Source organism: Rhynchophorus ferrugineus, unplaced genomic scaffold, assembly GCF_030347505.1.
Source record: "Rhynchophorus ferrugineus isolate W39M unplaced genomic scaffold, kcgeb_rfMv2 rfM6, whole genome shotgun sequence".
Taxonomy (NCBI): domain Eukaryota; kingdom Metazoa; phylum Arthropoda; class Insecta; order Coleoptera; family Curculionidae; genus Rhynchophorus; species Rhynchophorus ferrugineus.
Window position 1 is genome coordinate 36,212,666 of NW_027472585.1, and position 16,074 is coordinate 36,228,739.

General features: G+C 30.8%; 1 protein-coding gene across 1 annotated transcript in view; it reads right to left on the minus strand.

Annotated features, from left to right (window-relative positions):
- Positions 1 to 10,709: 10,709 nt before the first annotated feature.
- The window catches only part of LOC143198704 (uncharacterized), a 237,424-nt gene continuing 232,059 nt past the window's right edge, over positions 10,710 to 16,074 (minus strand). The window contains exons 9-10 of the mRNA XM_076408065.1: positions 14,387 to 14,389; positions 10,710 to 12,110 (exon numbers count right to left, since the gene is read on the minus strand). Of these exons, the coding sequence (XP_076264180.1) occupies positions 10,781 to 12,110; positions 14,387 to 14,389 (1,333 nt within the window). The 3' untranslated portion in view covers positions 10,710 to 10,780. The remainder of the gene's footprint in view (positions 12,111 to 14,386; positions 14,390 to 16,074) is intronic.

The following is a 16,074-nucleotide window of genomic DNA, read 5'->3' on the forward strand; positions in this document are numbered from 1 at the left end:
GATTGTGTAATACTTAATAGAAAACCAAATCAAATTAAAAAAGGCAGCATGTTTCATAACGGTAAAGGATACTAAAAAGTGAATATTTTTTACATATTTCCCTCTACTTTATTCTTTACATGTTCAGAAAGGAAATAAACGTATACTAATGAAAAGCTTTATTCTAAATTCTACATGATACTTACTGCTTGGTGAAAGTAACTGAATACGGACTTAGAAGCATAGAAAAATAAAAAAAACATGTAAAATACCCTGTAACTTAACAATATTTGTATTAGATGATGTAATGGCGAATGCGCCAGTTGATTTAGATTTCTTCACATATGTGTTATTGTTTTAAATTAATAAATGTGATTTGGCAATTTTTAAGTAGAAAATAATTCTAATGAATTAAACGAACACATGGTGGACGATTTAGCTATACGTACCTATTCATCGTTGACAGGACCTGTTTATGAGGTGATATTTTTAATGCCAAGAATAACACATCCAAATCAAATATATTTAATCCAAGCGAAAACGTAAACAGTTTTAAATTAAAGTCATAAAACTCTTAAATAATATGTGCTAGAACTAAGCCATAACAAAATAATAACGTATTTTTTTCAAATACAGGATAGGATTATCCAACAGAAATAGATAACAGTTCATTTCAAAAAGTGGAGAAAGATATGTTCTAATGTACAAATAAACATGGAATAACCATTACTTATTGTTTATTTTAAATTTCGTTATTAAAAAACATTTGAATAGTATAAGTTTGTGTATAAAAGGTATTCAGAAAGCACTTAATAATCCCTTAAAAATCACTCAGTACTTATTTTCGGTATCTTTATATATTGTGTATGGTATTTTTAGGGTATCTAACAAAAGAATAATATAATATTAAGCATACTTAAAAAGAAGATTGTAAGAAGATGTTAATATATACAATATGATGATTAATATGTATATAGAATGTACTAATACATTCAAAGAATATAGAAAATACTAAATAGAAAAGCTTTAATAGCTTTTTTATACTGCCAGAGTAGAACAAAAATATAGCAGAATAAGGATTTGGGTGGTAAGTTTATAATTAAATGCTATGAGATTTTACACAAACTATTAGTTAATGTCCCATACCTGTTATCGATGAATTTACTAAATTTTGATATTCTCTACTATTTCTTCGTTTTCATAACTATTACAAATGTTACTCATATTTCTGTTGCATAATATCATGAACTACTAGAAATTAATGTAATACTTTCAAAACAGATAAACATTTAAATTCCATTGGTTCCTACCATTCGTTTACTAATCACAGGAAAAATGATCTACTAGATTCTCTAAATTAGAATTTGTTTAATATAACATCAGACTATAATAACGCTCGATTATTATTTTAGTAATAATTATTAAAAACTAAAGGAATGAAGTCCTGTTATTTTAGTATAACTTTACGAGTCTTCAAGCGCGGTGGTGTGATGAATTAAAACGGTATCGAGTTGAACGCTATGCAGTTCTTGTGGAGATTGAGAGCTCCTCTGGAACTGAACCGCATTAAGCATATAGGACATGCGTAGGGTTTTTCTCCTGTGTGTATGCGTAAATGTATACGAAGAGGGGCTCCCTGATTGAAACATTTGCCGCAGTACTCGCAGGAGAAGGGTTTCTCGCCGCTGTGAACCCGTTCGTGCATCACCAAGTAGTCCTTTTTGGTGAAGCACTTCTCGCAGTATTTGCAAGCGTATGGTTTATATCCCGTATGGACGCGTTCATGCATTACCAACTTGCTACGTTGGGCAAAGCCTTTGCCGCAGGTAACGCAGAGATGTTTCTTTTCGTGAGGTGTGGTTTTAAAATGGGTTTCCAGCAGGTGCTTTTCTAAGGTCTCCGGTTTACTGTATTTACGGTTGCAGTAAGGACATTGATTGGGCAATAACTGACCATCTATCTGTACCCGGTGGGCTCTAACTTGATGGGTATACAAATATCTGAAACAATAAAATACATACACTATATTTTTATCAGTTTTCTATTAAAATAAGACACGTATTATTTCAATATTTTTTTCGTTATTATTTAATAATTCTAGAGGGCTTTGAGTTTTGTGGTTAAACGATGTAATAAAGTTCTTAGGGTTTCTAAATATTTGAATATTTAATATGATCATTTTCATGAGTTTTGGAGGTATTGGTGTAGATTTTATGTAAGTTAACCTTTTGGATCTTTAGTGATTCAACTTACTGTTTAACTAACATGGACCTGTAACCTAATATAAAACTTATGTTTGTTTTGGCTTTATGGAATGAATTCGAAGGGTGTCGGGATATCAATCGATAGCCTGGCTCTTAGCACTTCAGACCTGACTTAGCTTTTGAAGCAAAAAAAAAACAAAAATCGGTCGCTCACCGGGAGACAGACATGACACATGACCCAAAAATGACAGAGAATCTGGAGATTGTTAATTAATTCGGGTCTGAAACTCCCAATCAGTAGTACAAAAATCATTAATACAACATTTTGATGACATAAATTGGATTTAAAATGACTTTTTGTTTTCGTCAAAAATCCATTAAATATATTTTTTTAGATACTTTGCCTTTTATTAACCTTTGACACCGGATTTCTTATACGTAGTAACTAATGCTTGCTATGATCTATAAATTGTAATTAATTATTTTTAAAAAAATTTCGCAGTTTTGGTTTGAATCGATGTTAGTTCTTCTGGAGAACTGAAAGGTACCGTTGAGAGTGATCGCTGGTTTCCAAAACTTGGCCAACAAACTAAGTGGGTATTTGGTAGTGGTATTTTCAAGGTTATAGAGAAAAATAGTATTAGTGAAGAAGAACTAACTACAGCGCTAGAATAACTAATAACACAATTAAATTAAAGCATGGGAGTGACTGAATGTAATAATGAAAATATATAGAAAAGATATAATAGATATAACCGAGAGCTGAAAAATTGTTATTGGTAAAAAAGAAAATAGAGAAATATTTTAGTTGAATAATCAACGTGATTGATAATCCTAATTCTATTGAAAAAAACTACTGATAAGGAGGCAAAGCGTAATCATCCACTGTAAAAGTTGGTAGGATCATAAACTCATAATGTTTTATGAAACGTTATAATTTGGTAAAACTATTAAATTGATGTCAAAAGATTGGCAAAGACCAGAATGTCTTCTTCTTTTTAAGTGTTTATAGGTTTATAATTCAATATCTTCAGATCTTTGACATGAATATAATTACAGAAGTATCCAATGTAGTAACTATTGACCGAACACGATAGGCTACTACATATTGTCTCTTTGTATTCTATTCCCTTTTCCTGTATACTTTTACTTTGATTTTAATCTATTTTCCTGTTTATCCTTCCATCAGCATAAACAAGCAAAAAACCCACCTAGTATGTCTGTTTTATTGTAATGTTATTATAATTTACACTATATACTGAAGAGAGTTTAAAAAATAAATTAAAGCTCTTAGCATTAGGTATATGACTGTTAGGTATATTTTAACGACCTTTTATATTTTGAATGAATATTGAACGGCTAGTCTCCATGAATCTCTCACAACAGCAAAATGCACTGATCATAGATTGGTACGATATCGTAAAGGCGTCTCTATATATTATAGGAATGATTCTTTATACCGATACGTTTAGATACCGACTGTTACTTAGGAAATCAAGATAGTTGCAATGAAATGAGGAGGGAGAACAGAAAAAGAAATAGCAGTAATAATACATGAAGGTCACTATTACAGAGACAAACTAGGGATCAATGAATTTTCCTAGATATCTAGTTATTAAGTGTAAAAACAAATTGTAGGTTAGTTTCCAACAACTAGTTTTTATTTATATATATATATATATATATATATATATATATATATATATATATATATATATATATATATATATATATATATATTCATTCTATTCTTTAACTTACGATTCTACAGTGACTTAAAACTGGGTACTTATTTAAGAAGGCCCATTGGCTCTTTTCTCAGTGTTTTACCATTTAGTGCACTTCATAAGATCACACGGTTTCATTCTCTTAAGTCTGAATCCTACTTCAGTATTATCCAAGAGTTACAGCACTTCAGTGTTAATATGGGAGTAAAGTCTTTTCTCATGTCATGTTGCGAAACTCTTAATTTTCGTATAACAGTTGGTTTCATTATTGAATAAGCGTCTTCTTGTTTAACTCTAAACGTTCTGGCTGAGATGTAGGAATTTAAGAGTTCAACGTATTGTTTCGGTAACATTTTGTGGAGGTTACACACGAATTCCTTATGCTAGACTTCATCGAAGGTGTGTGCTACCTCCAAGACCTGAGCAAACTTTTTTCTCTTCGAAAGCTTTCCAATAATGTCTCTGACTGGTCGCTTGTTGAATGTTTGCTCATAAAACCAATTGGATGTACAGGTATTAGATTTTTTCCATATATTATTAATTTTAACCTTTCTAACAACAGTTTTTTAAATACTTTGGTATTAAGTTTATTTATGTATAACACATATTCCTTATTTTAGTACACTTAGATAAGCTAATTTCTAAAACATTGGTTTTCTAAGAGTGTGTAAAAAATTAGATGCGAAATCAGCCGTATGTGGGACTGGACAAGACATTCGAGATAAGAAGAGTGCAGACGATGAGCCAGATGGAATAGGTTAACATTTCAACCCCTTGAAAGACCTACGATGGTGTAAATAAACAGATATATACCGTGTTGACCTTGGAAACTTGCGGGAAAGGTGAATATATGGTATATTTTTATCGAGACAAGAAAACACTTATTAAATAGGTCTTTCTCTCCCCAGAAACAATTACTAATTAGATTGCGATAGACAAGGAAGGAGCAATGGAGGATAAAATGCGATGTATCCATCTAATTAGGCACGAGCCTTCACACGTCTTCACACGTTTCTGCCTCTTGATAATTAAATATTGTCGTCACTCACTATTTTACTATACCTCTCGATTCTTCGTAATTCCAGTTTATTGTAAATAAAGCTGTTTTATCTTTGCCAGTTTTTCTCTTATAATCGGTAGGAAAAAGACGCACAATATATTTTAATCGGAATGTGTGTGATCACAGCCCGCTTTAGTGGCTACGTTATTAAGTATTTAAAACGCAATTGAAATAGTTCTAAGATTAAGTTCGTTATTAGAATTTTAAGATATTTTTTTAAATCTATAGAAATGAAATCACAGTACAAACTAATACTAACCTGCTGTATGTGAAGCTCTTTTCGCAGACGACACAAGTGAATGGTCTTAGTCCCAGGTGTTCGTTAGCGTGCTCTTTGTAGATGAGTTGATCGTTGAAACCTTTGCCGCAGGTCTCGCAGAAGTAGGAGAACTTCCTCAGATGCACGTAGTTGATGTGAATGAGGAGGGCGCCTCTTTTCGGCGTCTTATACGAACACAAGGGACATTTCGAGTTGCCGTCGGCGTCGTGTACCGCCAGGTGACACCCCATCTCGTAGGGCGTCTTGAACGACTTTCCGCATTCCTTACACTTGTACTCCTTCTCGTGTCGACTCTTGATGTGGTCTTTGGCCTCTTCCTCGTCTGGGAATTCCGCCGAGCACGTGCTGCATACGTAAATATCCTGAATAGCGTCGTATTTATACGTGTGCACTTCAACCGGATCGTTCTTCAGATGCGACTTTCGATGGATCTTCAACAACCTACACGTGGAAAATACTTCCGGACATTTCTTGCAAATCCAAGTTTTGTCGAAATTAGCGCTGCGTTTCCGCCTCTTTTTCTTGTTTTGTTCGGTAGCTGTGGATTCGGAATCACCTTTGATCTTGGTCTTCGAGGACGCGACGGCATTCTCGCTGTTCATTTCGATTTTTGGTATCATCAGTGTTCTTTTAACGTATTTCCTTGTCGGTCTAGTCTTTTGTTTAATCTTCCTAAAAATACAATTTTCAGTTAAAAAGTAACTAAAATGAATTCGATACTTTATTTTCGTTTTCATTATTATCTTCTGAGAACAATAAACATGTAAGCGACATATAAGGTTGTTGTTATTTATTTATGTATTGCTATTGTTATTTGGTATAAAAATAGAAGAGAAAGAACAACAAGTAGAATGTTATTTATGTTAATTTTATAGTCGAAGATCTCAAGCAAAAAATATTGTTTACAAGATGTTGTTTATGATAATTTTCCTCAATTATTACGAACCTCAAAGGGTTGCCCATGTAACATATATAAACCTCAGAAATACACAAAATAAAGGCTAATTTGATTTATTGTTCGATTTACACTAAGGTATAGATTGCTAGATAATAATCTGAAAATATATTTCATAGTTTTTTCTGCTAATTGATTTTTGTAAAATACTTGTAAACTCAGTGTTATCAGCTTCATTCTTAATTTTAAATCATTAGGATTAATTTTTTTTATCACATAATTTTTGTCTATTGTCAAAACTTCATAAAAAATTAGCCATTTAATGTATAAATTTGAAGTTAGTGATGATGAACTCAATGTTAATCATGAGGTTGTTGATTGCTGAGTGAAGAGCGACCAACAGAATAAAGCAAAAACCTTGACCTATCTTAAACATTTTGCAATAATATAATCATAGTTTCCTTCTCTGAACCACGATCTTCGGTGATCTAAGACCAGTTGAGAAAACATAGTTCTCTATTATTTAAACTTTAGTTTTAACCGGATTTAATTGCTAATTTGACAACCATGTTTATTCTTTAAAAGGTTATTTTATCTTTTCCTATCTCTCTCTATATACATATATAGTCTATTCAAAGTTATTTTGTACAGACGTCATCTAAATTTGTGACGTTAAAACGTAGCAAAATTGTCGCATCAACTGTGATTTTTAGTTCGCTTTGGCTTTGATATACTTGTTGAATTCTAATGTAAATGAAATAATTTAACAAAAATGTTATCAAATATAATTTATTTTAACATTATAGTACATCTAAAAACTATAGTAAAAACTATACAGCCACAATAGTTTATAGATTAGAGTTATAACCTCCTATCACTATTGCTTTCAAGAATTTTGCATACGTCTGACAACCGGACGATATTGACAGGCTCATTCGTTTACTTATTCGAACTAATCAGACAGCATTGTGTCTCTTTTAATTAACTAGAATAAAATGAGAAGGAAAATAACGTCTTATTCTAAAACGAATTTACAAATTGCGACAGGAAATACATTAAACATCTTGATGATGTAGGTACAAAAAAAATTGAATAGACTATACATACAGTCTTGTCCTTTGGTCGTCACACCATCTTTTCTAAGTCAGTGGCAAATTTATATATTTTCTACCAGTAGGCTATTCATATTTTTTTGCCCAAGATATTGTCGCCACTACTGATCTTTGTAATTCCATACCCTAGTTCACAATCATATTAACTATTTGTTTGTCAATGAAATGTTGTAAGTACTATATTGTTTTGTATAGTACTGAAATATTGTAATTTATACTTTCGAAATTCATTCTTGTCATGTATATAATTTTTTCTCACAGCCTGCTGGTAAATTCTAGCAAAACCCGTCACAGGTATTCGTTTGATCAGATCTTTTATATCACACTTTAACATGGACACAATCAAAAATCCGTAAGTTTTATTCGATTAAAATATATAATCTGTACATAGGTGAAGAACAAATCCAGCGACATATAAAATTAATGTTAAACTCCGAGTGGATCTTTCGCTTTCATTTTATCCTAGTTAAAAAGAGATAGAATGTCATCTGATGCATCGTAATATGTTAGCGAATCAGTCAATCAGTAAATTTCGATTTTGGTTGAGCTAAATATCTTCAAAACATTAGTGATAATGATTAGATATTGTAACTTACAAACGTTGTAAACCAAAATTCAAATTTAACGCGGCAATGTTGAGACGTACTGATGTCATAAATATATTGATGACGTGGATTGGCTGCTTTATTGGATATATATTATAATGGTGTTTATCAAATGAAAGGTGAACTAACTTTTCATAGACGTATGTGATGAAAACAATCTTTTGAATGGAAGAAACAAGTCGTACCAAAAAATCATACCAAGGAATCTGCCCTGTGGAACCAACGAACTAGATACTTTCCCCCCTGGCTATAGGTATATATCGAATTATAACATTGCACCATTTGAGTTTAAAGGAATTCCTGGTCAAAAATTCAACAATTATCATCGAGTAATCACTGTATTCATATGATAAGTGTATTATACTTGAATACATTTAAAAAAATACATCTTACATTAGATATGCTTATTGCCATCTTAATTTGTAAAATTATGTTAATCATTGTTCAAAGGTTAAAACCAACTTTCAAGTTACATTGTTTTTAAAAACTAAGCGTCTACAAACTCTCCTAAAAATCTAGAAATATATAAGGCCTTGTAGATAATTCATTGTTGTTTAAAACATGTCTAATTAAAATTTGTGTTAAATTTTAGTAGTTATAAAAAGGAAAAAAAAATTGCAACAATATATTATTCGAAATTCGATTTTATTAAAATATTTTCAAAATATACAAGTAAACGTGACGGTTATTATATTACAATTAAAAAATTCTCTACAAATACAAACATTTACAAATTCGAATAATTAACTATATTATACATCGCATTTATTTAAAATAAATAAACTTATACTAATAATATTCCACGGCAGTAAATTATTAAAAGAAAATTGGGAAACAGTTTTGAGAATTTATTTGATTTATTTATTGGCAATCTTTTAATACTTTATATTAATTTATAAGAAAATAACTTTGTACCCAAATAACTTAATTACATTTAAGAGGGTGGGTACGGTTTCGTTTTTTAATTCCTGTCATGTGTTTTGTCAACGTTTATATTTTCTGTTTGATTTTATGTATCAGATACTTCTGACATAATCATTTTAGTCCTTTAGTTTCGCCAGTTTTGTAACAAATCTCAAGAACAATTTGTATTTATTATAAGAACGTATATTTGTATTTATATAAAATTTATTATAATCTTATTAAGAAGAACGTGTGCAACTGAAACTACACAAAATCGCTTTACCAAGTTTGAAGTGTAATTTCGCGTCGAATGACGCTCCTAGATCTGAAGATGCATTCTGAAGATACAAAAATTCGCTGATGTGGTGCCATCAATAATCATAAGAAGAAGAAAAGGTTTACACGTCAATATAACATGATTTAATAACTTGCAAATCACATTTCAATGATTTACCTGGAGTCGTTAGACAGCAAGGAACTTTATTTAGTCTAGCTAGATCACGTAAACAAGTTTATTTAACAGAAAAAAAAAGATTATTAAGTAATTTATTAAGATGTGCCCTTCCATACGAGGCTTGATTTGCTTCACGCATTGTTTTTGAACTTTGAATCCACTGATTATAATTTATTTATAGACATATTGAAGAAAATAATATTTTGAATGTCAAAATCTGTATTTTCAGTCACCACAATCAGATACCAATTTCTTAATTTATTTCCTGTAAATGATTGAAGATAATACGACCATGACAGATTATCAGCATTTGTGAATTTCTACGGATGTGCATCTCATAAATACAAGTCTTCAAGAGCTTGGAATAAGAAGACAATTCACAGTCCACAGATGAAGAGAAATATTACAATATAGATGAATATCAGGTGTTTCTGATATTACAGGAATTAGATAATTTAGACATAACAATATTTTGATCGATAAACTTGAATTATTTTGGATGCGATGTTTGAAGCATATAGTGCCTGTTTTTATATAAATGTCTTAATTTTTATAAATAATTGAATTAAGATGCTGTTGAACAGAAAGAAGTTGTTCAAAGAAGCAATGAATCAAAAATTACAACTTTCTTTGCTATACTGTTGGAATACTGGTTTAAAGGTGATCTTTTAGATCGAAGAAGAACCAACGGATCGTGGATCAAAAATCGAATAGTGAATCAAAAAAATACATGGGCCAAGATTACAGAGAGCAATTAGACAAGTAAATTTGTAGGTCCGACCAATTAGGAAGAAAAGTAAAAAAAACGCAATGAAACTAAATGTAACATTTTTGTTGGGAAAAAATACACAGTAATTTTTTCTCTGAATTTACAGTTCCTTAACTTTTAAATAAACTGAAAAATCAACCTTATCATATACAAGCAATAAATGTCTTCAAATCCAAGAAAGTTAAAGAAACGAAAGAAAAACGTGATAAGGTATACACACTAATATTTCTTAAGGTTAATTTGTTGAGTTTTGTCTTAATCTTGCCATATAACAAAATGTATTATTGGTATCTTTTTTGTCGAAAAGGTTAATTTTACTTATTTAAACATTATAGTTAATGATTAGAGTACGACATTTATAATCTGGATCCATCCATAATCTCTAACTTCAGCTGAATCTATTTCAAAAATGTAAACATACCTGCTGAATATAAATAATTTACCAATAAATTATGCACAGATCAAAATAAACATGGTTAGGGGTTGTACATAAGACGAAAATACTGGCAATTTTGTTGATTTCAGTCAACATAATTTTATTTCATCGAATTCACGTATTTTTTTCATTAGATATCACTTTTTTAGTTGCTGAATTTCGTTTCTGTTCTTGAGCATTGTTCAAGTGCGACAATGTTATATTTGATGACTTTATGATCAAATTAACGTGACATTTATTATTTCCATGAACATTACTAAAGTTTCTTACATCAAGATTTAAAAAATCGTTGGTTGTAACAATACCGTAAAAACACATCACATCATTTGTTCAAAGTTTTAAAATTTCTACTATATCTAAAGATATACCACAGAGAGATTTCCGCAGTTCTTCCTGTGCTGCTTCAGTCCCTGATTTGTGGTGAAACCTTTGGAACAAATATCACAAACGTAGGGCCTCTCGCCCGTGTGAGTCCGAATGTGAACCTTGAACGGAGCGCTTTGTCTGAAGCTCTTACCGCAATATTCACAACTATACGGACGCTCGCCGGTATGTATCCGTTGGTGACAGTTTCTCTCTCCCGATTTGGAAAACCGCTTGTCGCAGTAGTTGCAGGCATACGGCCGATCTCCCGTATGCACCCTCTGGTGCACCACCATTTTGTTTTTCTTGGTAAAGCCCATACCGCAAACGTCGCAAAGGTGAATTTTCTCTTTGGGTTTCGGCGTGACGTGAACCTGCTGCAGATGCCTCTCCAGCGACGCCACGGACACGAACCTATGTCGACAATAAGTACATTCGGTCGCGTGATTCTTGCCCAGAATTTCGACCCGGTGCGCCTTAAGCTGATGATTCGTCACGGACTTGGAGTAGGTGAAGCTAGCTCCGCACACGATGCAACTGAACGGCTTGATTCCGAGATGAATGTTGGCATGCTCCACGCATAAGGTCTTGCTATGGAATCCTTTACCGCACATCCTACAGTTGTGCATATAACGATTTTGGTGCTTGATGTTGATGTGTTTCATGAACGACGATGCTCTAGGATACCTGACGTCCTTGCAGAGGGGACAACTGAACTGATCGTCATCATTATGGGAGGCTTTTTGATGACTCCCTAGCTGGAACAAAGTTTGAAACTTCTCTTCACACAAAGAGCACTCGAAAACCTCCACGTGTGTTTTAACATGTTTCTCCGCTTCCTCTTTATCCTTGAACTCTGCCGAACAAGTATTACAAACGAAGATTTCCTGCGCCTCATCGTAGAGGTATGTGTGCTCTTCTATGAAGTCCTTGATGGAGTGCTCTTTTCGATGTTCTTTTAACTCCTTGTGCATAGTGAATTTCATCGGACATTTTTTGCAAGCGTACCTCTTACCATCCTCCGTCAATTCCACATAATCTTGCGCTTTGTACTTTTTAATATCGGGGACCTCTTGATAATCGCACTCCCCGGTGGTTTTGTGACTGTTCAACAGCGTTTTCGTCAAGAATTTTTGAAGGCATTTATCGCATTCGAGGAACGCTCTTCGTTTCTTCCGGTTTCTTGGCAATCCTGAATTAACGCCGTTGCTCACAACACCCTCACCGTTCTCGCATTTCACATCGTCGTACAAACGTTCACGGGGTTTTCGTTTCCCCGATGGTATCGAGCGAAGTTTTATTCTAAACGAGTTATTCGTTGTCCTAAAAATTGATTATATTATTATTGGGTCCGGTGATGGTTTTCTGTATTCAAAATAAGAGAAAAATTGTAATTGACATAAAGCTTTTATTATTTACAACACGAAATAAATAATTAAAAAATAAGAACTATAACTAAATGGTTATTGATAACATGTAGTGTTAAAACTAAACAGTGTCTACCTGACAAGCATTACAAGTAAAATATGTTAATAACGTAAGTACTTTCATTATTTTATCACAGTGGTAAATTGTAAACATTATCAATGCCTAAACGAAAAATGTGTTAAATTAATTATAAAAAATGTATACATTAAAAAAAGATCGCTAATTATTTTTATGTCAGATAATAACATAATGAGCCTAGAGAATACCGTCAGTAAATATCAGCCCATATCGTACTCTTGTGATAGATAATAAACAGATCCCTTGATAAAATCTTTAATAAGTTAACAATATTGACATTTACGCTAATGCCGTCTGCTAATTTCTTTTAATTACTTCAGTCAACTTAGATAGTAAAGCAAATTGTTTTAATTGAGCGAAATTTCAAAGTTGTTTCAACCATGAAACAGTTGACTGTTAAGACTAATTAAAATCCACTAAAAGGTATATTTTTCTATAAAACGCTAATACGTATATTTAGTAAAATATATGGCCGTAACATTTTATTTGAGTCGAACTTTGATTAATAATAGAGTGAAACTAATGATGATTTATGAAGATATGGTACAAGTTAAAAATGGATATGATTTGTATAAAATATAGATTCCAGTATGGTCGACCTATGCATTTATCAATCCAATCAGATATCCATCAAGTAGATGTCATCTCCATATGACTTTTCTATGACCAACATATTTAACAACAAATTAAAATAAGATCCATTATAATATATATAGTCAATTGATAGCAAGTATCTTGGAATTAGAGCCGAATACTGATTTACAACAAAACAATGTCTTAGATCGCCTTTGAATGAAACAGACTCTCTTTTATTCTGCATTTTCAATCATTGTTGAAATCAACAATTGCCAAAATTTATATATATATATATATATATATATATATATATATATATATATATATATATATATACATATATTTATAATAAACTAAAAAAATATTTTAACAGCGATAATAATTTTTTAGTTAGAAGAAAAATTATTTGCAATTTTAGTCTGTTTTAATAAACGAATCTACGAATTTTGCTTCACATTTACTTTTTATTCCCATATCAATGGAAAACTGTAGGATCTATATGATTAATATATCGTATCATAGTTGGTTATTTATTATCAGTGTCTTCTTCTTGTCAAATAATGAAAAAGTGTTATAAAAAAACTCAGAAGCTGAAGAAAAGTGATTTAAGTTGCTGTTAAACACTTTACTCGATAATAATGATAATACAGTAAAATCTAGGACAAATATATATAGTTGCGATAGGATCCAAAAATGGACAAAATATATAAAATTGTAATACCCAGAGTGTAGTACACGTCAATATGACGTACCAACAAAATGTAACGTCAAAAATAACTCCAGTTAAAAAAACTGTAGTCCCTTTTTTAATAGTCTAACTGATAAAAGTTATAAATAAATGAAATATTAATAAATAATACACTTTATAACGACATAGAGAATTCATAATTATTTATACCTAATATTAACATAACATTTGCCTATATTAAATTAGTGTGCTTTCAATTAAAATTACGGGTAAATAAAAATGTGTAATGTATTAAATAAGCCATGCACTTCAGCATTATGAACAATATGTATGAAAAACCATCTATACAACTTTCATTCGATTTTAATATGATGAACTTTCAAGATATTGGGAATATAAATAAGTATCTGGTTTTCCATTAACAACCAACATTTTGTAAAAAAACGCTGGCCTTTCACTTTGTTTATTTTTTCTTTAAACTCACAGTTCTTAAACTTTTAAATAAACAACTTTTCTCACTGGTGTAAAGATCAACCTTATCATATACAAACAATACATGTTACAAATATATTCATATCCAAGAAAGTAAAAGAAACCAAAGAAAAATGCGATGAGGTAGACTCACTAATATTTCAAGGTTATTTTTTTGAGTTTTGTGTAAGTTTTAAGTAATCTTGCCATATAAAAATTCATTACTAGTATTTTTTTTGGTTAATTTTAATTATTTAAACATTATGGTTAATGATTAGAGTACGACAGTTAGAATATGGACCAATCAGTAATCTCTTCAAGCGCTTCATTTGAATCCACTTCAAAAATGTTAACATACCTGCTGAATATAAATAATTTGCTAATGATTGGATGGATTCAAGTTAAAAATAAATAATAGGTCTTGATTTTTCGATGGCACCTAATGCTGATTAGTTAATGGTTAATTTAAAACATTATTTCTTTTCCATCTCAGTTTATCAGGTTTAGTAACCTATTGATCAAAATGCACTCGTACTACCAAATATTAATTTACTTGAAATATATTTTCACTTATATGAAGAAAATAATTATCTCTGTACGTATACTATTAACGAATGCATGAAAAAATATTGTAGAATTACTAGTATGAAGTTATTCTGGCTGTTTATTGCAACATCAGGAAATAATTCTGCAAAAAGTCAATTGTTCCAAGTTTCGTTAAAAAAATCTGCCTTCAGTTTTTTATAATTGCAGTTGTACTTAATTCGAAGTATCAAAGTCCAACTATACGTTTATTTTGAATAAAAATATTATTATATCAGTTTGCGGATAAGTAATTAAAAGTGTATAATTTATTATTGAAATTTCTTGTGGTAAATATATACAATCTAGATAATATACATACATAATAAAAATCTGAAAATTTTAACTATTCAGATACAAACTGTTTTGTTTCGTTTGCGATACATTCGTTGCGTTTGTGTGATGAATGGATTTTTTGTGAATGAAAAATTGTGTTTTAATAATAGTTTAATTGATGTTTAATTTGTTTGCTTTAAAAATAAACTGTATTTATTTTAAATAATAATTTTTTTCGTTAAAATCGCTACAATAAATTATTATACTCCTCCCTTTCTGTTATTTATTAGTCCTCTCTTTATGGGGGATTTTCTGGACTGACATGCCAATTAACAAAGCTAATGAAGAAATATAATAGGAATAATTTAAAACTTTATCGAAAGCCCAAAGTGTTGTGTTATTATTAGAGTTGGAAACTATCGACTAAAAGTAATCCGAACAGTCGTTAGTCGTAAAACAATGTCGAATTAGTCGATAGTAAAAAAATTACGACTGAAAAGGCCAAATGCACGATTTGGGTGTTTTTCTATTCGTAATAATTTATATCACTAATATTTTGTTAAGATTATTATTCGTTGAAACTTTAATGAAAAAGTTTGTAACATTCAAAAGGCTTGAACAAACATCGAGAGAATTACATCGAATCGAAAAGGTCAATCAAAAAGAGCATTACCTATTATTGCCATAAAAACAACATAAAACCAGTCAAAAGTACTTTACCATTTATCATTCAAAATTTTATTCGTTTTGCCCTATTACATTAATACATAATCTTGAAAAATAGAGTTCCAAAATGCTGCCATATTAATGTACAATATATTTATATATACAAGACAAAAGCTACTACAAACAAAACATAAAAACATATATTTACATATAAGCATAAATTCCACACATTATTTTCCAGGTCGCAGCTAAAATGGCAAAGCCAGAACCTAAAAAATCAGTCGAATGAAACTAGTAGGTTCCAAAAATAGCGAAAAAATAGTAAATTACTAAACAGTGTAAAACATAGTTCCCAACGCTAACAGGTGTTAGATAATCTTTAATTAACATAAATTATAAGTTCACAAACAAACAGTTGTTTTAAAAATACACCACCGTTCGAAAGATTGAAAATGTCCTATATTTGATTGACATAAAAATACTTCAACAAATCTTTAAATAAACATGTTGGTATTGGAGCTT